We start from the raw sequence: 22,331 nt of genomic DNA on the forward strand, positions 1-22,331 counted from the left end.
TCCGGAACATTAACTCGGTACTGGTACCCCTCGCATATAGCCTTGTTATTTTATTGGTAGTGTTTTTCCTATAGTTTTTTTTTACTCTGTATTGTTGATTAAGGGCTCATAAGTAAGCATTTCACAGTAAGGTCTACACTGGTTGTATTCGGGGCATGTTACAAATACCATTTTATTTGAAATTCAGCGTCTGCTTTTTAAATTTTTTACACAGCTACCAATCGGTGCCCTATTTTGCGAGGTATTGAAAAAACAACTGACGCGTTCTGACTCCTAAACTTGAAATATTGTTTATCATCACGTATCCTATGGAAATTAAGAGTGCCATAGTGTGGTTTCTACACCAGAAATGAATGGTTATCTGTAGGAGGAATGTATATGGTGGAGGCAATTAAGCTTGGAATGTACTGTAAAAAAGGAAAGGTAATCACATGGTTTCAGTCAGACACTGATAAGGATGGAGAGACATGGATTAGAGTGAGGAATGGGGGCTGAGGTCTGGTCAGATTAAGGGAGAAGGAACAGTTTACTGCCCACACCACTTAACTTCCTGCCTAGCAATAAAGAGGTAATGTTTAGAGGGAAGGAGGAGACGGCACCCAAATTGGGGTATATGTACACACTTGTGCTGGTGAAAACATGTCTTTGGTGAAAACATGTCTTTGTCTGATCAGCTGTCGGACCCTTTGGGGGAATAAATTTGGTTTGAGCTTTAAACAATCGTCCGTGAGTTTTTACTCTGTTAATTTAAAACACAACACCTCCCTGGTCTTTGTGGTTGAATCTGTGCTTTAAATTCACTACTCGATTGAGAGACCTTACAGATGTGTTTGGGGTAAAATCATGTTAACCACTATTATTGAACACGGAATGAGTCCATGCAACTTATGTGATTTGTTAAGCACATTTTTACTCCTGAACTTATTTAGGCTTGCAATAACAAAGTCAATACTTATTGACTCAAAACATTTCAGCTTTTAATTCTTTAATAATTTCTAGAGTTTTCTACGAACAAAATTCCACTTTGACATTGTGGATTTGTGTGTAGATTAGTGACACAATAGCTATATTTAATAAATGGTAAATTCAGGCTGTAACAACAAAATGTGGAAAAAGTAAAGGAGTGTGAAAACTTTCTGAAGGCTCCGACTGTAGAAAGTGACCAGAATGTGGTCTGAAAAGACATACATGATTCTCAGTAGAATATTGATGCCCTGAGAGCAAAATAGAACACCTCTAAATAGTTTTCATGTGGCATAATTCAAATGTTTAAAAAGGATTGAGGTATCTCACCAGTGAAGTGTACTGGTGCCCTTCAAATTTTTGACCCACAGCATGTAGGTCGCAGATGGGCTGGTGTTTGTCCCTGAAAGCATCTGGTTCTGTGGATTCCTCACACTACAGGGGGAAAAAACAGCATAGTACATGGAGACTGCTGTCAGAGGGTCCGTGTTGAGGGATATACAATAGATAAGACAGTCTAAACATTTGAGTTGTTTTTGGATACAGAGCAAAACCATGAGATTAAGTCTGATTCGTGACTACTTGATGTCTCTACTGTGATGGAGGCAGTCCGTACCTCCCTGCAGGTGATCAGGTGCTGGGCAGAGGAGTCAGAAAGAAGGTTGGCCAGCACCTTCTCTAGCCCCGCCCTCAGCCTGTCTTTCAGCTCACCCTTCCAGGAGCTGGGCTGTGATTGGCTGCAGGGTGTACAGGAGTACACTACGCTCTCTGACAGGCTGGACATGATCTCATATAGGTCATCTGACAGACAGAAGAGAGGAAGAATTTCAATGTCATGGAGTGGATTTATAGTGAGAGAGTTGTTCTGATCCCTCAAGTTAGGGCCTATATTTTGATTGAGGTGGCATCTTCCCCTACATACTGTTAACAGCGGTGGTCACCCCTTTGCGTAGAGAGCTACCCTCTTGCAGGATTTTGTTGCAGCCCTTATCTCTAACACACCTGATTCTGGGTCGTGTGTGTGATAGCTGGATCAGGTGTGTGTGTGTGTAGGGCTGAAGCAAAAGACTGCATACCAACCAGAAACCCTCTAAGATGAGTGTTGGCCACCCCTGCTGTACATCCCCTTGATAAAGACAGTCCTGAGGCAGAAATATTAGTCCCACTCACCAGAGAGTCCTTCACATTTAGAATGTACCCAGTGGCTACACCTGGAGCACTCCATCATCTGGCTGTTGTGGTCGTTCTCCTCGTAACACTTGGAGCAGATAGTGCAGAAGTTCCCTTGTAAAACAAAATCAGATGTACAACAGTAATCGATGGTTAAATTAAACAAATACATGACAAGAAGGTCCTGACAAAGTATCAGTCCAGCTATACAACTGCTCTCATCCCGGTCTTCTTGGACTGTTCCTGGAGTTTGTCTATACCGTCAGGGCATGAAATTAACACCCACCAGCTGCGGGTCGGTTTTGTCATTGGCGGGTAAGATGTCTATATCACCAGCCATGTTGGCGGCTGGTCAGGGCTCGACAGCGCAAGCATTTCAGGACACATTTGTAAATAAAAATAGTCCAGTATGATCACATTTATAGTAAAATACATGCTGCTAGGTGATTATTCTATATTTTTTCCATAGCCGGTAAAATTATCGCACACAGTCAAAGGACTACGAATCCTATATAACCTATCCCACCTGGTGCTGCAACTGGGGGGCTGTGCGCACGTGAAGAGCTGAGTGAAAGATTCATTTTTAGAAGCGCTGTTGCCAGGCATAAAAGTAGTTCTAATTTACTTGAAATGAAAGTCTAATGAAGTGTTTCTTGGAAATGTACAATGTTTTGTTCACAAGCTAGGTTGTTTTTCAATGTTTGAGTTTCAACTGCTTGGTAAGAGAAGGCAGCGATTCTACTAGCCAGACTCAAATCTCACAGGTACGAACAAGTCACGTTACCATGGTAACATCCTGCCCTTAAAGGGCCAGGTGAAGATTTTTGTCTCATCTGTAATATTCTGGTTAATGCCACATCACGTCTTACTAGTAATACACAGATTGTAATGTTTCACTGAGGTCCTACCTTTGAGGTGGAGGGTGCTGCAGTCGGGACAGAGGTCCTGCTCGTGGTTCCAGGCCATATCCCAGGTCTTCCCTGGGGTCACTCCACAGCTCTTACACCGGATACACGTCATACACACCTGGGACGGGGGCAGGTAGCCCAAAGGTTAGAGAGATGGACAAGTATCCGGAAGGTCGCTGGTTCAAGTCCAGGGTAGGGCGAAGAAAAGTGGGAACTGAATTGGCTAAGAACTGAGGGTTGCTGGTTTCAGATCATTACTAGCATATCCACCATTGTTGTACCCTTGAGCAAGGTACTTCATTCCAAAATAATCCTAGCCCAGAAGCTAGGATATGCATATAATTGGCATATTTGGATAAAAAACACTCTAAAGTTTCCAAAACTGAAACTGTTCAAATAATATCTGTGAGTATAACAGAACTGATACAGCAGGCAAAAACCTGAGAAAAAAAATCTCACTTCCTGGGTGGATTTATTTTTGTAGTTTTCTATTGAATGCCATTACAGTATCCATTGACTTAGGACTCAAATTGCACTTCCTATGCCTTCCACTAGATGTCAACAGTCTTTAGAAATGGTTTCAGGCTTGTATTCTGAAAAATGAGGGACCAGTCAGAATGAGTGGACCATTCACTGTCCCAGAGGTTTTTCATGTGCGCAACTGAGAGCACGCCTTTCTTGTTTTCCTTTTATATTGACGAAGCTTTTGTCCGGTTGAAATGTTATCGATTATTATGACTAAAAACAACCTGAGGATTGATTCTAAATATCGTTTGACACTTTTCTACGAACTTTACTGATACTTTTCAGATTTTTCGTCTGTCTGTTGTGACTGCCTTTGAGCCTGTGGATTACTGAAACAAAATGCGAACAAAAAAGAGTTTTTTGCATATAAAGAGGAATGTTATCGAACAAAACAAACATTTATTGGGTAAATGGGAGTCCTGTGAGTGCAACCATATGAAGATCAAAGGTATGTGATTAATTTTATCACTATTTCTGACTTGTGTAACTCCTCTACTTGGCTGGTAAATGTTTGTAATGATTTGTCTGCTGGGCGCTGTTCTCAGATAATCGCATGGTATGCTTTCGGCGTAAAGCCTTTTTGAAATCTGACACTGTGGTTGGATTAACAAGAAGTTAATCTTTAAACCGATGTATAACACTTGTATGTTTTATGAATTTTTATGAGTATTTCTGTTTTGAATTTGGCACTCTGCAATTTCACTGGATGTTGGACAGGTGGGACGGTAGCTTCACACACCCCATGGAGAGGTTAAAAACATGGTCGTAAATCGGAATGGGGATAAGAGAGAAGAAAAAGTTAAACAGAAATATAAATAATACATTCCTGGTACTTACCCAGGGCATGTTACAGTTGATGGGCTTTGGGTAGGTGGGTCCCAGACAGGAGGGGTGGTAGCAGTTCTGACACCTCCTGCACTGCAACACAGGCTAAAGGAAGAAGCAGTACATTTAAAATGTGAAAGTTGGGGTGAAAACACTATCAAATCTCAATTCACTTTTGAGGATCCTGCGGACATGCACACCTTGTTGTTCTTGTGCTTGCGGCCGCACACATGGCAGAACTTGCAGCGGCGGCAGCACCAGTTCTCTTTGTTCTCCTCCTGGGGTCGCTCTTCAGGCCAGAGGCAGAAGCTGTGGAAGGGCTCGCAGCACACCTGGCAGTATATCATCTGAGGGGAGGTGGTAAGGCAGAAGGCAGTCAGCATCAGGAGAACACATATTGCACAAAACCTACTGTTTTCCAGATAACCCTGGGTAGCTCTTCATTAAGCCTACGCAGCCTCCTAGTTTTCCTCAAAACAGTAATACTTATCTACAATGAAATGTAATTATTCTAATGACAATATGGCAAACACTGGGACAGAATATTCTGTAAATGCATTTCCACGGTTACCTCATGGTGTCCTTTGCTGGCACAGAGCAGGCAAACAGGATGAGGGGTGACTGGGATGGAGGTGAGGATACTCAGACCGCCCATCAACCACACGTTCTGGACGGCACAGTCCTCCTGGGAGAAAGACGAGAGAAAGAAACACAATAATGGTGTGACTTAATGAATGTTTGTATGGGAGGGAGATAGAAAGCAAGTACTGCATTTAATGAAATGCTATACCACTATACTGCTTTGGCAATATTTACAAATGGTATTTCAAACCAATAAAATAATCTGAATGAGAGAGACCCTCACCTTAAAGTCTACGCGGATCCTGTGCGTCCCGGTCTTCAAGTGGCCCTTTTGGGGGAGTCCGTTGATTAGCGTGGCAAGGATGTTAGTTGGTGTGTGTTCTGCAGCATTCTGGGAACGAAGGACATAGTGGGGATCAATTCTGGGATTATGTTGCAGCACAGCCTCTTTAACAATAGTCTCCTCCTCTTCCTGTGAAGACTCCTCCTCTGGCTCCTCCTCCTCCTGCATGACCGACTGCACCACAAATGGGGGCAACCGTTGCAGCTGCACCTGCAGTCGCCACTGTAACCGCAACGGTGGGATCCTGGGTGGGCACGGCTCGCTGGGGCTCCTTGTTATGTGGCTCTCTGTGACCAGCAGCCCTGGATGGTGCGCCTCTGAGTTGCTCCCCTGTGCATGTGAAGGGGGGGAATGCTTAAGCAAAAGAGGGGGACCAGCGTTACAGCACGACCACGGTCACATGCTAGGTGGCGGGTAGCGGCAGCAAGGTAGAGGAAAGAGGAGAGCCACCAAAACTACCTTTGGCTTTGAGAGAAAAGTCTAGCTAGGAGGAGTGAAGGAGAGGAGGTAAGAGAGGGTTAGATAAGCTAATCATTGTTAAAGCATGCCTAGTCAAACTAGAAAGAAAGAAAGAGGACCCATTACCACAGTAGTTAACTGTGAGGAGGTAAGAGAGGGTTAGATAAGCTAATCATTGTTAAAGCATACCTAGTCAAACTAGAAAGAAAGAAAGAGGACCATTACCACAGTAGTTAACTGTGAGGAGGTAAGAGAGGGTTAAGATAAGCTAATCATTGTTAAAACATGCCTAGTCAAACTAGAAAGAAAGAGGACCCATTACCACAGTAGTTAACTGTGAGGAGGTAAGAGAGGTTTAGATAAGCTAATCATTGTTAAAGCATGCCTAGTCAAACCAGAAAGAGGACCCATTACCCACAGTAAACTGTGAGTGGGTGAAAATGAGCGAGATCATGCCTGTCAAAAGAAACATTGAGTCACGGCATCTTTGGATTCCAGACGATTAAATTCCAGAAAAATTAAGCAAGATTGCAGAGGATCCAGAGGTTTTTGAATGAAGGTATAATGCATGCGTCGGCGATTAATGTGAAAGCTTTTCCCAACATCAGACATTTTAAGCTTCAGCACCAAAAAGAAGGGGACCACACTAGAAAATAAACAGTGCACATTTGATTGTGCATTTTGATGGAAGTGGTTATTGGAGCTGCTCACTCCTGCACACAGAGGACGAGGTTAGAGTGTGAGAGACTGATCAGTTAATCAGTTAATCTACTCACTCACATGAGTAAAGTCAGGCAGAGACAGTTCTACGGGTAATTACCTTGTCGGCTCTGCGTCGGCCCGGCAGTCCTTTGGGTGGCCCAGGTCTGCGGTGCCTTACAACTTCACTGGGCACTGGGCCCTCCTCTGGAGCTAGGAGACCAGAGGGAGCAGCATCAGTCAGTCAGAGAGCTAATGGGTTTTAAAACATAAACTCTCTACTCAAACCAATACCCTGAAACCACTCAATGGTATTTTGGCATTTCTGACCTGCAAGTCTATCCTCAAAACACAGTCATCCTCAATCTCAAATCACTATGGTCACTAACATCCACCCCTTTTCTTCTGATCTGCCTGACTAAAGGCTATAAATCCTTCAACTATCTGTCAAATCACTCCATTTCAAAGATGGAGTTCAAAGGATTGTGTTGTGGTGCAACTCAAAAGGTGAGGCACAAATATGCATTGACCTATATTGTCATCATACACTAAGGCTTCTATCCCTGTGTACGGCATTACCTTGGTTGCTTGGGGCGACAGGATTCTTTACAGGACTCTTGACTGCTGCTTCTCCGCCCATGTCCTCGTCCGAGTCGGACTTCAGCAGGCTGCTGTAGGAGCGAGGTGTCACGTTCCGCCTTGGCTGCTTTCTGGTGGAAAGGCTTAGGCAGTCTCCAGGGGTTGCCGGGTCCAACCCCTCCTCTGCCTCTCCCTCCTCCCAGGACACCGACCCCTCGTCATCATTGGACTTAAACACATTGGCTGATGACCTGCGTCGCCGCCTTGAAAGGACTGCACAACAAATTGAAGCCCAATTTTTAACACTGAAATCATTGGCTGAATTTTTGGGCCATGAGGCAGACCACCGTGTTAGTGTGGTTTTCAGTTAAAGGTGTCAATGTAATTGGTAATAACAGCAAAAACACACAAGTGGCTTGTAGTCATTAGTAATTGATCCACTGGCTTCCAGTTGAAGTCTTCGAGACCCTGGTGCTTGCCAACGGAGCAGCCAGGGGAACTGGCTTTACCTTCAGGCTATGCTCAAAACCTACATCCCAACCCATGCACTCCGTTCCTCCACCTATAGCAGGGCAGCTCCCGCTCAGCCCAGTCAAAGCTCTTCTCTTTCCTAGCACCCCAACGCTTCCCCTTAAAGTCAGGACAGCAGTGTCCCTCCCAATCTTCCGAAATCATCCTGCCTCTTTGAAGAGTACATTACTTTTTTTTTAAAGAGCCCCCATCCTGAAAAAAGGCACTTGGCTTGTCCTACTAACACTGACTTTGCTGATAAATACGTTGTTGATGAAAAATGTACTTGATACGATTGTGATGTTGTCGTCTCACCTAGCTATCTTAAGATTAATGCACCAATTGTAAGATGCTCTGGACAAGAGTCTGCTAAATGACTCAAATGTAAAATTATATAAATACAGATGTATTAAACACAACTCCAACAAACCTGTGAATGCCTTCATGCCACGCTTTACTTTCCTCGCCTCAATCCGAACACATCGCTTTAACCTGGTGGCACAGGGAAATATTTATTATCATTTTAAAATGTGTATCATGTTCAATTTGTACACAAAACAACCAAGAAGAAAATACAGTGTGTGTTTGTCCATGAGTAGATGAATAATAGTGGATGAAAAGTAGGAGCACTTACACACAGCACTGGCGTCTGGTGTTGGGCCCTCCAAACTTGGGCTTGTCCAGGCAGTTGAAGCAGGTGCCGCAGTCGCCCTCATGGAGGCAGCCCTGGCAGGACCCACAGCGGGTGGCACGACCCCCAGGACCAACCTCGCTATAGTTCCGCTTTAACTTGCGCTGCTTGCTGTACTTGTGCTTCTGTCTTGTCCTCTTGTGCTCCTGAGTGTGCTCGATTTCCTGATCAGAGGGGTCATCAGCAATGTCTAAAAACAAAGAGAGCATGAGAGAGCGTGGGAGAGATTAAAAAATGATTTGTTAACATAGGTGACTGAGTTTAGGTCACATACCTGAAATCGACAGAAAGCTAAACACCAGAAAAAGAAAACAAGTGGTAACTACAGTTCTTAGCAGTGTGCTTCATAAACATAAAGGTTACCTTCTACAGCTGGTGAGGTGGTGATGCCCTCTCTCTCATGGAGGGGCAGAGCACTAAGCCTGGGGATATCGTCAGGCACCATGGCACGGGGTTGCCCCAACGCCACCGCTGCTGCCCGACAGACATGCTTGATGCGTGGACCACCAAGGAGCTGGTCCTATGGGAACAGGATTATGTGGGGAACACGGTCATAAATTAAACTATAACAATGAAACTGCACTCTAAAAGACAGACACCAAAATGCAGCCACCGCACAAATGGCCAAAGCATTTTCAAGAGAAACCCCAGACAGGCCACTAACAAAACACTGTACTATAAACATCAACAATACAGAAATGTTAAACCACAAAAATCTAAAAACAGAGAAGAAAAGAAAAGAGATGGACACAGACAAAGACAAAAACACAGCCAGGGTCAAGAAACAGGGGCTCACCTGAGCAGAGCCTCCTATCCTCCTCCCCCCTCCAACTCTTAAATCTCTGGGACTGAGTTTTACAGATCCAGACAGGAGCTGAAAGAAACAAGGGTATAAAAGTGAAATTATATTAATGAAACCGCCTAATAATTGAAATTGGTTTTAATCCAACAAATCTATGCCAAATTCATACACTGTAAGCCGACATTCAAATGTTACCAACAGCCCTGCTAATTCAGGGTAAATCAATGGTAGCGCCCAAAATGGAACCCTATTCCCTATGTTGTGCACTACTTTTAACCAAAAGGGCACACCACAGGGAAGTGTGTGCCATTTGGGATGCAGACAGAGTCGATCAAGGTCGCAGATTCTGACCTGTGATGACTTCATCGGCCTTTGCTGGTCAATCTTCACCAGCTGCAGTTTGGCTCTCTTCAGCTGGTCGATCTTAATGAGCTGAACCTTGGCCCTCTTCAGCAGATGGAACATCCTCTTGTTGGTGCCGGTGAGGTTGATACGATGGCTGGTGCCCCCCTGTTCCACCACCACCCCATCATCACCCTCATTAGCCTGGCTCACTCCTTCGTAAACTCCTTCAGGAGCGGACTCTGCTCATGGGGAGAAGAATCAGTCAACTGTCACTAACTTCCAAAAGGCTGACTGTGTCAAACTTGAGACAGCCTGTATATCAAATTGTATTTGTCACATGCTCCAAATACAACAGGTGTAGACCTTACCGTGAAATGCTTACTTACAAGCCCTTAATCAACAACGAAGTTGAAGAAATAAAGCTAAGAAAATATTTAATAAATAAATAAAAAAAGTTACAATAAAATTATATAACAATAATGAGGCAATATACGGCAGCGAGTCAATGTGCAGGGGTACAGGTGAGTCGAGGTACTTTTTTGGGGGCCTTCTTCTGACACCTCTTAATATATACAGTGGGGCAAAAAAGTATTTAGTCAGCCACCAATTGTGCAAGTTCTCCCACTTAAAAAGATGAGGCCTGTAATTTTCATCATAGGTACACTTCAACTATGACAGACAAAATGAGAAAAAGAAATCCAGAAAATCACATTGTAGGATTTTTAATGAATTTTTTTTGCAAATTATGGTGGAAAATAAGTATAGTTGAAGTGTACCTATGATGAATATTACAGGCCTCTCATCTTTTTAAGTGGGAGAACTTGCACAATTGGTGGCTGACTAAATACTTTTTTGCACCACTGGAGATATATATATATAAATATATGAGGTCATGGATGTGAGGAAGCATGGCGCCAGTGATGTACTGAGCAGTACGCACTACCCTCTGTAGCGCCTTATGGTCAGATGCCGAGCAGTTCCCATACCAGGCAGTGATGCAATCCGTCAGGATGCTCTTGATGGTGCAGCTGTAGAACTTTGAGGATCAGGGGACCCATGCCAAATCTTTTCAGTCTCCCGAGGGAGAGAAGATGCTGCCGTACCCTCGTCACAACTGTCTTGGTGTGTTTTGACCATGATAGTTTGTTGGTGATTTGGACACCAAGGAACTTGAAACTCTCGACCCGCTCCACTTCAGCCAATGTTAATGGGGGCCTGTTCGGCCCTCTTTTTCCTATAGTCCACGATCAGCTCATTTGTCTTGCTCACATTGAGGGAGAGGTTGTTGTCCTGGCACCAGACTGCCAGGTCTCCTCCCTATAGGGTGTCTAATCGTTGTCGGTGATCAGGCCTACCACTGTTGGCCACGTAAGTCGTGGGTGAACAGGGAGTACAGGAGGGGACTAAGAAAACACTTCTGAGGGGCCCCAGTGTTGAAGATCAGCGAGGCAGATGTGTTGTTACCTAACCTTACCACCTGGGGGGCGGCCCATCAGGAAGTCCAGGATCCAGTTGCAGAGGGAGGTGTTCAGTCCCAGGGTCCTTAGCTTAGTGATGAGCTTTGTGTGGAATATGGTGTTGAACGTTGAGCTGTAGTCAATAAACAGCATTCTCACATAGGTGCGGCTACGGAACCCTGACCTGTTCACCGGACGTGCTACCTTGTCCCAGACCTGCTGTTTTAAACTCTCTAGAGACAGCAGGAGAAGTAGAGATACTCTGAATGCTCGGCTATGAAAAGCCAACTGACATTTACTCCTGAGGTGCTGACCTGCTTCACCCTCGACAACCACTGTGATTATTATTATTTGATCCTGCTGGTCATCTATGAACATTTGAACATCTTGGCCATGTTCCGTTATAATCTTCACCCGGCACAGCCAGAAGAGGACTGGCCACCCCTCAGAGCCTGGTTCCTCTCTAGGTTTCTTCCTAGGTTCTGACCTTTCTAGTGAGTTTTTGCTTGCTGTTGGGGGTTTTAGGCTGGGTTTCTGTACAGCACTTTGTGACATCAGCTGATGTAAAAAGGGCTTTATAAAAAAGATGTGATTGATTGACATAGGTGTCCTTTTTGTCCAGGTGGGAAAGGGCAGTGTGGAGTGCAATAGAGATTGAGTCATCTATGGATCTGTTGGGTTGGTATGGGAATTGGAGTGGGTCTAGGGTTTCCGGCATGATGTTGTTGATGTGAGCCACGACCAGCCTTTCACGTCAGTAGCCATGAAGTGTTTGAGTGCTACGGGGCGGTAATAATTTAGGTAGGTTACCTTCGCTTTCTCGGACACAGGGACTTTGTTGGTCTGTTTGAAACATGTAGGTATAACAGACTCGGTCAGAGAGAGGTTGAAAACGTCAGTGAAGACACTTGTCCGTTGGTCCGCCCATGCTTTGAGTAGACATCCTGGTAATCCGTATGGTCCCGCAGCTGTGAATTTTGACCTGTTTAAAGGTCTTGCTCACATCAGCTACGGAGAGCGTGATCACACAGTCATCCAGAACAGCTGGTGTTCTCATTCATGCTTCAGTGTTGCTTTCCTAGAAGCAGCATAAAACGCATCTCTCTCATCTGGTAGACTCCCGTCACTGGGCAGCTTGTGGCTGGGTTTTCACTTTGTAATCTGTAATATTTTTCAAGCCCTGCCACATACGACGAGTTGTGTAGTCGGATTCAATCTTAGTCCTGTATTGACGCTTTTCCTGTTTGATGGTTCGTCTGAGGGCACAGCGGGATTTCTTATAAGCGTGCGGATTAGTGTCCCGCTTCTTGAAATTGGCAGCTCCTAGCCTTTAGCTTGGTGCGGATGTTGCCTGTAATCCATGGCTCCCGGTTAGGAAATGTACGTACGTTGCCAATGCACTTATTGATGAAGCCGGTGACTGTGATGGTATACCATTGGATGAATCCCAGAACATATTCCAGTCTATTACAGAAAAACAGTCCTGTAGCGCAGCACCCGCGCATCTGACCACTTCCGTATTAAGCGAGTCACTGGTACTTCCTGCTTTAGTTTTTACTTGTAAGCAAGAATCAGGAGGATAGTGCACTACTTTTGACCAGAGCCTTCTGGCAAGCTATACTGCTCAAACCTATGGTAAAATGTGGTTTCCTAAATGCACTAAAACATCGAAGAATAATACTTTTATCACAAAAGCCCAAATCATTTTCTGGAATAAAGAAACAGTTCCTAAATATCCATTAAGCAAAATATATATTACACACACACACATACATACAGTTGAAGTCGGAAGTTTACATAAACTTTAGCCAAATACATTTAAACTCAGTTTCACAATTTCTGATATTTAATCCTCGTAAAAATTCCCTGTCTTAGGTCAGTTAGGATCACCACTTTATTTTAAGAATGTGAACTGTCAGAATAATAGTAGAAAGAATTATTTATTTCAGCTTTTATTTCTTTCATCACATTCCCAGTGGGTCAGAAGATTACAAACACTCAATTAGTATTTGGTAGCATTGCCTTTAAATTGTTTAACTTGGGTCAAACGTTTACGGTAGCCTTCCACAAGCTTCCCACAATAAGTTGGGTGAATTTTGTCCCATTCCTCCAGACAGAGCTGGTGTAACTGAGTCAGGGTTGTAGGCCTCCTTGCTAGCACACGCTTTTTCAGTTCTGCCCACAAATGATCTATGGGATTGAGGTCAGGGCTTTGTGATGGCCACTCCAATACCTAGACTTTGTTGTCCTTAAGACTTTGGAAGTATGCTTGGGGTCATTGGTCTTCCAAATGGACAATTTGCGACCAAGCTTTAACTTCCTGACTGATGTCTTGAGACATTGCTTCAATATATCCACATAATTGTCCTTCCTTATGAAGCCATCTATTTTGTGAAGTGCACCAGTCCCTCCTGCAGCAAAGAACCCCCACAACATGATGCTGCCACCACCGTGCTTCATGGTTGGGACGGTGTACTTCGGCTTGCAAACATAACGATGGTCATTATGGTCAAACAGTTCTAGACCAGAGGACATTTCTCCAAAAAGTACAATCTTTGTCCCCATGTGCAGTTGCAAACTGTAGTCTGCCTTTTTTAGTCTGGCTTTTTTTAAGCGGTTTTGGAGCAGTTCAGGCTTAAGCGGTTTTGGGCCCTTCAGGTTATGTCGATATAAGACTAGTTTTACTATGGATATAGATACTTTTGTACCCGTTTCCTCTAGCATCTTCACAAGGTCCTTTGCTGTTGTTCTGGGATTTGATTTGCACTTTTCACACTAAAGTAGGTTCATCTCTAGGGGACAGAACGTGTCTCCTTCCTGAGCGGTATGGTGGCTGTGTGGTCCCATGGTCTTTATACTTGCGTACTATTGTTTGTACATATGAACGTGGTACCTTCAGGCGTTTGGAAATTGCTCCCAAGGATTAACCAGACTTGTGGAAGTCTAGAATTATCTTTCTGAGGACTTGACTGATTTCTTTTGTTCCCATGATGTCAAGCAAAGAGGCACCGAGTTTGAAGGTAGGACTTGAAATACATCCACAGGTACACCTCCAATTGACTCAAATTATGTCAATTAGCCTATCAAAAGCTTCTAAAGCCATGAAACCATTTTCTGGAATGTTCTAAGCGGTTTAAAGGCACAGTCAACTTAGTGAATGTAAACTTATGACCCACTGGAATGGTGATAGATTATTTCACTAATTCACTGTCTGTAAACAATTGTTGGAAAAATTACTTGTGTCATGCACAAAGTAGATATCCTAACAGACTTAGCTAAACTATAGTTTGTTAACAAGAAATTTGTGGAGTGGTTGAAAAACGAGTTTTAATGACTCCAACCTAAGTGTATGTAAACTTCCGATTTCAACTGTATGTAACGGAGCACACAAAATGCCTTACCTTGGAAATGTTCTGTGTCGTTTGCTGCCTCCTCCATAGTCACAGATGATGCAGCTTGGGATGCAGCGGCAGCGTTACGGACCTGCACAGCCAGCTTCCTCACAACCCCAGGAGAGTTGAGGTCCTCCATTTTCAGCTTGGACCTCCCTCTCTTCCTAACCGGCGAGGTCAAACTCCGGTCCGCCTGGGCTTCTTCTTCTTCTGCCGTTTCACCCTCAGCAGCACCAAGGCCTTTCTTCTTCTGGGCCAGGCTGAGGGTCAGCTTCTTGAGTCTCTCGTAGACCTCGAGGTGGGATGAGCCTGGGCTGAGCGTCGGGTCCTTCACAGACAGGGTTGAGGACAGGCTGGTCTGAAGTGTTTTTTTACCAGTTGAGCCCGAAACTTTAGGTTTGAACTCATTTTGACCTGGAGTTCGAGACAAGTGGTCAATGTCATCATTGAAGGATAGGCTCATGGCATCCTCCTCCTTCACCTTGCCTTGGCTATTCTTTTTCAGGGAGCCCCTGGGCCAGGATATTATCTCGTCATTGAGGAACCTCTTGGGTGCCTTGATGACACGTGAAGATCTGGCGCTCACCACAGGCGAGGAGAAGTTACTGCTGGCTCCCTGCTCGAACTCTCCAGGGGACAGGAGAGGCTCGCCCTCTGTCCTGGTGCTCTCCCCCTGCGGCTGCTGCTCCTTTCCCTCCTGCTTCACTGGGTCTGGGAGGTACTCTGGCACGTAGGTGTAGAATACAAACTTACGACGAAAGCGTTTCACAACAGACTCTGGCGTACTAAGCCTCTCCACATTCCCGGGCTTCCTCCTGTGGCCAAATATGGACTTGCGCTTAAACTGTGCTGGTTTCTTTCTTTCCAGTGACATTGCTGGATTCTGCTCCATCTCAGCTCCAGCCTCAAGGGATTCCCCTGTTCCCTTGGACACTCTCCTCCTCTGCTGCTGCTTATTCACAGGTTTAGGGGACAGTGCTTCCCTTTGCCCTTGACCAATGTCAGGGTCCACACCAGTTTGGCCTGTTTGGTCTTGCTGAGATCCTCTTCTCTTCCCAGACATCTGTGGCTCAGATTGGTCTGGTTCGGTTTTGCCTGCTGTTACCTCCCTGGCCTCTTTGCTCTTGGAGGCCTTCCCTTTGCCCTTGACCACTGTCAGGGTCCACACCAGTTTTCCCTGCTTGTCTCTGCTGGTTTGGGGTCGGGCTGTGCTGGACCCTGAGCCTCCCCTGCCCACCTTTGTTGTTTGGTCTTGCCTGTTCCTCTTTCTGGCTGTTGAAGACGATTCCACCACCTTCCTTCCCCTTTTCCTGTTGGGACCATTTGATTTTGCGCTGCCCTTGCCTTTTGAGGCCTTTGTCCCAGTAGCCTGCTTTCCTCTAGATTTAATCCCAGAACTGGGAGACATTTTTTGGGCTGACAGTTTGGCAATTATTTTGGGTTTCACAGCGTTTTCGTCTTCCTGACCCTCTCCAACTTTAGGGTCTTCTTTGGAGCCCTTCACTCCACTTTTCTCAAGCTTTGCTGTAAGTTCTGGAGCTGGGGGAGGATTTTCTGGATTCAAAAATGATAATTGGAGAGGCCTGCCTAGAAACAAGACAGGGAAACATAAGTGTCTTAATATGAATAGACCAATGTCAGACAATAAGTTGATGCATATTATAAGGTATGCTACCAAAGCTATAAATCCCAAACATGAAGGCTACTGCATATTTCTGCTAGGAAATGTGAGAATTCCTGAGCACAATTGATATCTAACATTATTGTTCATCATTAGCCTACTTACTTTCAGAGATATTGTGTGCTGAGAGTGTTGGCCGGTATTCAGTCCCAAACCCAGGGAAATCCTCATCCTAAAACACAAAAACCCAGGGTAGGAACACAATGCATTATTTAATGTTCACACATCACACTGTGTTCAGCAAAAAAATATATAATACATAATAACAACCAGAATTTAATACTTTGCATGTATACTACAGAAGGCCAACTCGATCTCATCACAGGGTTGGTAAGGGGTGGGATCAGATGAAACCATGGGCAGCAACCCAGCTGATATCTGGTTACAAACAGTCACACTGAACTGATTTGAGACATCAGGCTTCAAAATGTAGTGGGGTATAACTGCAAATGTGTAATTTCAATTAGGTCTAGGCTATTGCAAATGCAAAGTGTGAACATTGATCAAACTCTACTTTCCACAGAAAACATACACCATCATGAAATGTACAATGTTCACAAATACTAATCTGAATACTATTTTTCCACATTGCCGGAAGATGAGGATGTGTAAGAAAAGGAACAATAAAAAATAAGGCAAAAATTGATCTAGACTAAAACTGCATCAGCTTAATAGGCTAAATTTAGCTAGCATCTCACTATCCGAGAGAGCAACCTACGACCATGCAATCTGTCCCAGTGTTATGCAGTCAGTCAAGTGTGACAAAAGAAACTGCAAAGATGATATGGGGGCCGGAGACTACCTTTTTACTGGAAGTCAAATCGGATTGGATATAGAAAGACCAGGATGCCCTTGCCAGCATACTTGGGGTCCAACACGTACTCTGCTGCGTGTATGGGCTTCAGACAGAAGTCTTCACGCTTTTTGATGTATTTCAGTACTGTAGTGTTCTCTGCTTAGAGCAACAGTGAAGTGGGCAGGGCAGTACGGATTTCTTCTCTTACATCTTCAAGCAGAGTCTGAACATCAGGCAAGATGGCATTGTCTCCATCAATCCGTGGAATGGCTACTGCTATTGGTTTCAGGAGTTTCAGGCTGCTTACCACTCTCTCCCAAAATACATCATCCAGGAAGATCCTCTTGATGGGGCTGTCCATATCAGCAGACTGATTTGGCCATTTCTTGGAAACTCCTTCCCCTCCAAGAGACATGATGACATGGGTGTTGGTGGGCAGCTTCAATGTGGTGCTCTCATTCTTCTCACTTTGCTTGGTGAGGTAGATTGCTGCTATAACTTGATGACCCTTCACATACCTAACCATTTCATTGGCTCTCTTGTAGAGTGTATACATCGTTTTCAGTTCCATGATGTCCTTGAGGAGCAGATTCAATGCATGAGCAACACAGCCAATGGGTGTGATGTGAGGGCAGGACTCCTCCACTTTAGACCAAGCCGCCTTCATGTTTGCAGCATTGTCTGTCACCAGTGCAAATACCTTCAATGACCTTGGGCCACAGATGACTGCCTTCAGCTCATCTGCAATGAAGAGACCGGTGTGTCTTGTCCCTTGTGTCTGTGCTCTTGTAGAATACTGGTTGAGGGGTGGAGATGTAGTTAATTATTCCTTGCCCACAAACAATCGACCACCCATCAGAGATGATTGCAATACAGTCTGCTTTCTCTATGATTTGCTTGACCTTCACTTGAACTCTGATGAACTCTGCATCCAGCAAATTAGTAGAAAAGGCATGTCTGATTGGAGGGATGTATGCTGGGAGATGAACATTCAGAAATCTCTTCCAATACACATTGCCTATGAGCATCCAAGTTTTTTTTTTTTTTTTTTCACCTTTATTTAACCAGGTTGAGTTGAGAACAAGTTCTCATTTGCAACTGCGACCTGGCCAAGATAGAGCATAGCAGTGTGAACAGACAACACAGAGTTACACATGGAGTAAACAATTAACAAGTCAATAACACAGTAGAAAAAAAATGGGCAGTCTATATACAATGTGTGCAAAAGGCATGAGGAGGTAGGCGAATAATAACATTTTGCAGATTAACACTGGAGTGATAAATGATCAGATGGGCATGTACAGGTAGAGATATTGGTGTGCAAAAGAGCAGAAAAGTAAATAAATAAAAATAAAAAAACAGTATAAAAACAGTACGGGAATGAGGTAGGTGAAAATGGGTGGGCTATTTACCAATAGACTATGTACAGCTGCAGCGATCGGTTAGCTGCTCGGATAGCTGATGTTTGAAGTTGGTGAGGGAGATAAAAGTCTCCAACTTCAGCGATTTTTGCAGTTCGTTCCAGTCACAGGCAGCAGAGTACTGGAACGAAAGGCGGCCAAATGAGGTGTTGGCTTTAGGGATGATCAGTGAGATACACCTGCTGGAGCGCGTGCTATGGATGGGTGTTGCCATCGTGACCAGTGAACTGAGATAAGGCGGAGCTTTACCTAGCATGGACTTGTAGATGACCTGGGAACCAGTTGCATTCACAGCTCGAGCAAGACATTAATCAGCATTTCTCTGACTACGTTTCTCCATTGAGTCAAAAAAACTTCTGATTCCAGGAGGACCATGAGCTGTTGCCATCGATAAGGTGCCTGATTCATAATTTTCACCTCAAATAGAAGTAGAGGGACTTTTGTGAGAGGTTGCTTGTTGTGAGCGCTGAGGGAACTTTATGCACTTGGCCAGATGATTCTGCATCTTTGTTGCATTCTTCACATATGATTTTGGCACAGTACTTGCAAATGTACACAGCTTTTCCTTCTACATTAGCTACAGTGAAATGCCTCCACACATCAGATTGTGCCCGTAGCATTTTCCTGTAAAATAATAATAAATATATACACATAAATAAATTGCTAAGCAGTTAAACTCTATTTGTAAGATAAATGTTTTAAAATGAAATATGTATAGAAACCCACATGGTAGCAAAAACAACAAGCAGAAATTGTTACGTTAGAAATGATTTAAACACACTTTGCTGTAGGATACTATTTACTAGTTAACAGAAAAGCATGTATGTCATATAAAATATATTCACCCCACCCAGTATTGTAATCGGAAAATACCAGAAAGCATGTAGTCCTGGGCTCAGTAGTGTGGGCTCAATAGCATCTCATTAGTGTGCAAGATCTTGACAATCAGCTTTACATGTAATGGAAGAGTGCCCTGTGCATGCAGAGGGTTGCAATTCCATAGAATTGGGGATAGTTTAACCAAAATATGCCACAGGACCTAGAATTGCCTTATGTGTATCCCACTAAAAAACATTTTGGATGAATTTAAGCAAAATTATCTTCCTGGGATTAACCTCATGGAATATTTCCAGAACAATTCCGGAAATTTACCGGAAAGCCTTTGCAACCCTGGTTACAAATTTACCGGAAAGCTTCCGACCCTTTGCAACCCTGGTTACAAACCTATCATCAACAAACTACACTGGATGACCACAAAATTGCAGACCAAAAGAGCACATGAATATAGGATACATCTTGCTGATATTTCCAATTCTCCAATCAATTTGCTAGTTTCATCTTCTTGAACGTACTTTGTTCATTTCCTTCAACTTTGCCATAATAACAATTGTGTTGATATACACAAATTGTGATGCCAGATTTGTGAGTGAATATAAAATAACATATTGATGTTGATTGAGTTAAAAGTTCCAATAGCTGACTTTAAAATGTGATGAAATCCTCTGTCGTATTTTGGCTCCTCCTATAGGCTATTGTGCTGCAATGATGTTATCCATTTGCACACTTTAGTTTTTGTACAATAAATTAAAATACCCATCAATTAGGTTGGAAGTTACTCATCTAGTTCATTACTGAAAATTTACTCACATTAAAATTTGTATTCATGCAAAAGACTACTGATTCAAGGTTCTCCTTCAGACAATTTAGTTTAATATTCAAACTCAACACATTAGTAGGTTTGCACTTCCCTAAGATACAGTACCAAAGTTCATTCTTATTTTACTATTTTCCGCATTGTAGAATAATAGTGAAGACATCAAAACTATGAAATAACACATGGAAACATGTAGTAACCAAAAACGCTTTAAAAAAAATCTAAATATATTTTATATTTGAGATTGTTCAAAGTAGCCACCCTATGCTTTGATGACAGCTTCGCAAACACTTGGAATTCTCTCAACCAGCTTCATGAGGTAGTCACCTGGAATGCATTTAAATTAACAGATGTGTCTTGTTCAAAGTTAATTTGTGGAATTTCTTTCCTTCTTAATGCATTTGAATCAACCAGTTGTGTTGTGACAAGATAGGGGTGGTATACAATAGATAGCTCAAATAAGCAAAGAGAAACAATAGTCTATCATTACTTTACGACATGAAGGTCAATCAATCCGGAAAATTTCAACAACTTTGAAAGTTTCTTCGAGTGCAGTTGCAAAAACCATGAAGCACTATAACGAAACCGGCTCTCATGAAGACCGCCACAGGAAAGGAAGACCCAGAGTTACCTCTGCTGCATAGGATAAGTTAATTAGCATTCACTGCACTTCAGATCGCAGCCCAAATAAATGCTTCACAGAGTTCAAGTAACAGACACGTCTCAATATCAACTGCGTGAATCAGGCCCTCGTTGTCAAATTGCTGCAAAGAAACCACTACTAAAGGACACCAATAATAAGAAGAGATTTACTTGGGCAAAGAAACAAGAGCAATGGAGATTAGACTTGCGGAAATCTGTCCTAAAAATTGAGATTTTTGGTTTTAACCCCCGTGTCTTTGTGAGACGCAGAGAAGGTGAACGGATGATCTCTGCATGTGTGGTTCCCACCATGAAGCATGGAGGGGGGAGGTGTGATGGTGTGGGGGTGCTTTGCTGGTGACACTGTCAGTGATTTATTTAGAATCCAAGGCACACTTAACCAGCATGGCTACGGCAGCATTCTGCAGCAATACACCATCCCACCTGGTTTACGCTTAGTAGGACTATCATTTGTTTACCGGACAATGACCCAACACACCTCCAGGCTTTGTAAGGGCTATTTGACCAAGGAGGAGAGTGATGGAGCGCTGCATCAGATGACCTGGCCTCCACGGTCATCCGACCTCAACCCAATTGAGATGGTTTGGGATGAGTTGGATCGCATAGTGAAGGGAAAGCAGCCAACAAGTGCTCAGCAAAAGTGGGAACTCCTTCAAGACTTTTGGATAAGCATTCCTGGTGAAGCTGGTTGAGAGAATGCCAAGAGTGTGCAAAGCTGTCAAGGCAAAGTGGGTGGCTACTTTGAATTTTCAAATATAAAATATTTTGATTTCTTTAAAACTTTTTTGGTTACTACATGATTCCATATTATTCTGCAATGTTTCTAGAAAATAGTCATAAAAAATATATTTAAAAAACTTGAATGAGTAGGTGTGTCCAAACTTTTGACTGGTACTGTACATTAATAAATGAAAGGTGAGTTTCCTCTAACTATACCTCTGAATCAGTGAATAGCCTAACATAACATTTCCTGAACATAAATATAGTCAGCATTCAGCAATCAATCGAAAAGGTGAATTGCTATAGTTACAATGTAACAAATATCAATTAATCCAGGCAGGCCATTTTAAAGAAGAAGTTGCAACATATCTAACACAAATCAATTAATGTAGGCAAACATTTACCAACCAGTATATAAACTTCACTGAGAGTGCACAGGTGCGTTTTGGCACACATACATATTTTACACACACATCATTCTTCACATTCTGCTAATGGTAAATCTCATTCAGTGTAAAGGTCGACCGATTAATCGGAATGGACGATTTCAAGTTTTCATAACAATCGGTAATCGGCATTTTGGGACACCGATCATGGACGATTACATTGCAATCCACAAGAAGACTGCGTGACAGGCTGACTACCTGATATACAAGGGCAGCAAGAAGCCAAGGTAAGGTGCTAGCTAGCATTAAACGTATCTTATAAAAAACAATCAATCTTAACATTATCACCAGTTAACTACACATGGTTGATGATATTACTAGTTAATCCAGCTTGTCCTGCGTTGCATATAATTGATGCGGTGCCGGGTGATTTAACAAGCGCGTTCGCGAAAAAAGCACTATCGTTGCAGTAATGTGAACCTAACCATAAACATCAACTCCTTTCTTAAAATCAATACACAAGTATATATTTTTTAAACCTGCATATTTAGTTAAAATAAATTCATGTTAGCAGGCAATATTAAACTAGGGAAATTGTGTCACTTCTCTTGCGCTCATTGCACGCAGAGTCAGGGTATATGCAACAGTTTGGGCCGCCTGGCTCGTTGCAAATTAATTTGCCAGAATTCTACGTAATTATGACATAACATTGAAGGTTGTGCAATGTAACAGCAATATTTAGACTTATGGATGCCATCCG

General features: G+C 43.3%; 1 protein-coding gene across 2 annotated transcripts in view; it reads right to left on the reverse strand.

Moving 5' to 3' along the window:
* The window catches only part of LOC115128277 (histone-lysine N-methyltransferase 2B-like), a 68,953-nt gene that overhangs the window by 41,627 nt on the left and 4,995 nt on the right, over positions 1-22,331 (reverse strand). The window contains exons 2-18 of one of the 2 annotated variants that reach the window (XM_029657973.2): positions 16,037-16,103; positions 14,260-15,837; positions 9,408-9,640; positions 9,051-9,128; positions 8,618-8,774; positions 8,198-8,444; positions 7,994-8,055; positions 7,054-7,326; positions 6,596-6,687; positions 5,257-5,364; positions 4,963-5,076; positions 4,592-4,738; positions 4,404-4,496; positions 3,042-3,159; positions 2,134-2,247; positions 1,580-1,764; positions 1,294-1,398 (exon numbers count right to left, since the gene is read on the reverse strand). In XM_029657973.2, coding sequence (XP_029513833.1) covers positions 1,294-1,398; positions 1,580-1,764; positions 2,134-2,247; positions 3,042-3,159; positions 4,404-4,496; positions 4,592-4,738; positions 4,963-5,076; positions 5,257-5,364; positions 6,596-6,687; positions 7,054-7,326; positions 7,994-8,055; positions 8,198-8,444; positions 8,618-8,774; positions 9,051-9,128; positions 9,408-9,640; positions 14,260-15,837; positions 16,037-16,103 — 3,771 coding nt within the window. Of the gene's footprint in view, positions 1-1,293; positions 1,399-1,579; positions 1,765-2,133; positions 2,248-3,041; positions 3,160-4,403; positions 4,497-4,591; positions 4,739-4,962; positions 5,077-5,256; positions 5,647-6,595; positions 6,688-7,053; positions 7,327-7,993; positions 8,056-8,197; positions 8,445-8,617; positions 8,775-9,050; positions 9,129-9,407; positions 9,641-14,259; positions 15,838-16,036; positions 16,104-22,331 lie in introns of both variants that reach the window. The other variant, XM_029657972.2, reaches the window with a different exon arrangement.

Source organism: Oncorhynchus nerka, linkage group LG4 (assembly GCF_034236695.1).
Source record: "Oncorhynchus nerka isolate Pitt River linkage group LG4, Oner_Uvic_2.0, whole genome shotgun sequence".
NCBI classification, from domain to species: Eukaryota; Metazoa; Chordata; class Actinopteri; order Salmoniformes; family Salmonidae; genus Oncorhynchus; species Oncorhynchus nerka.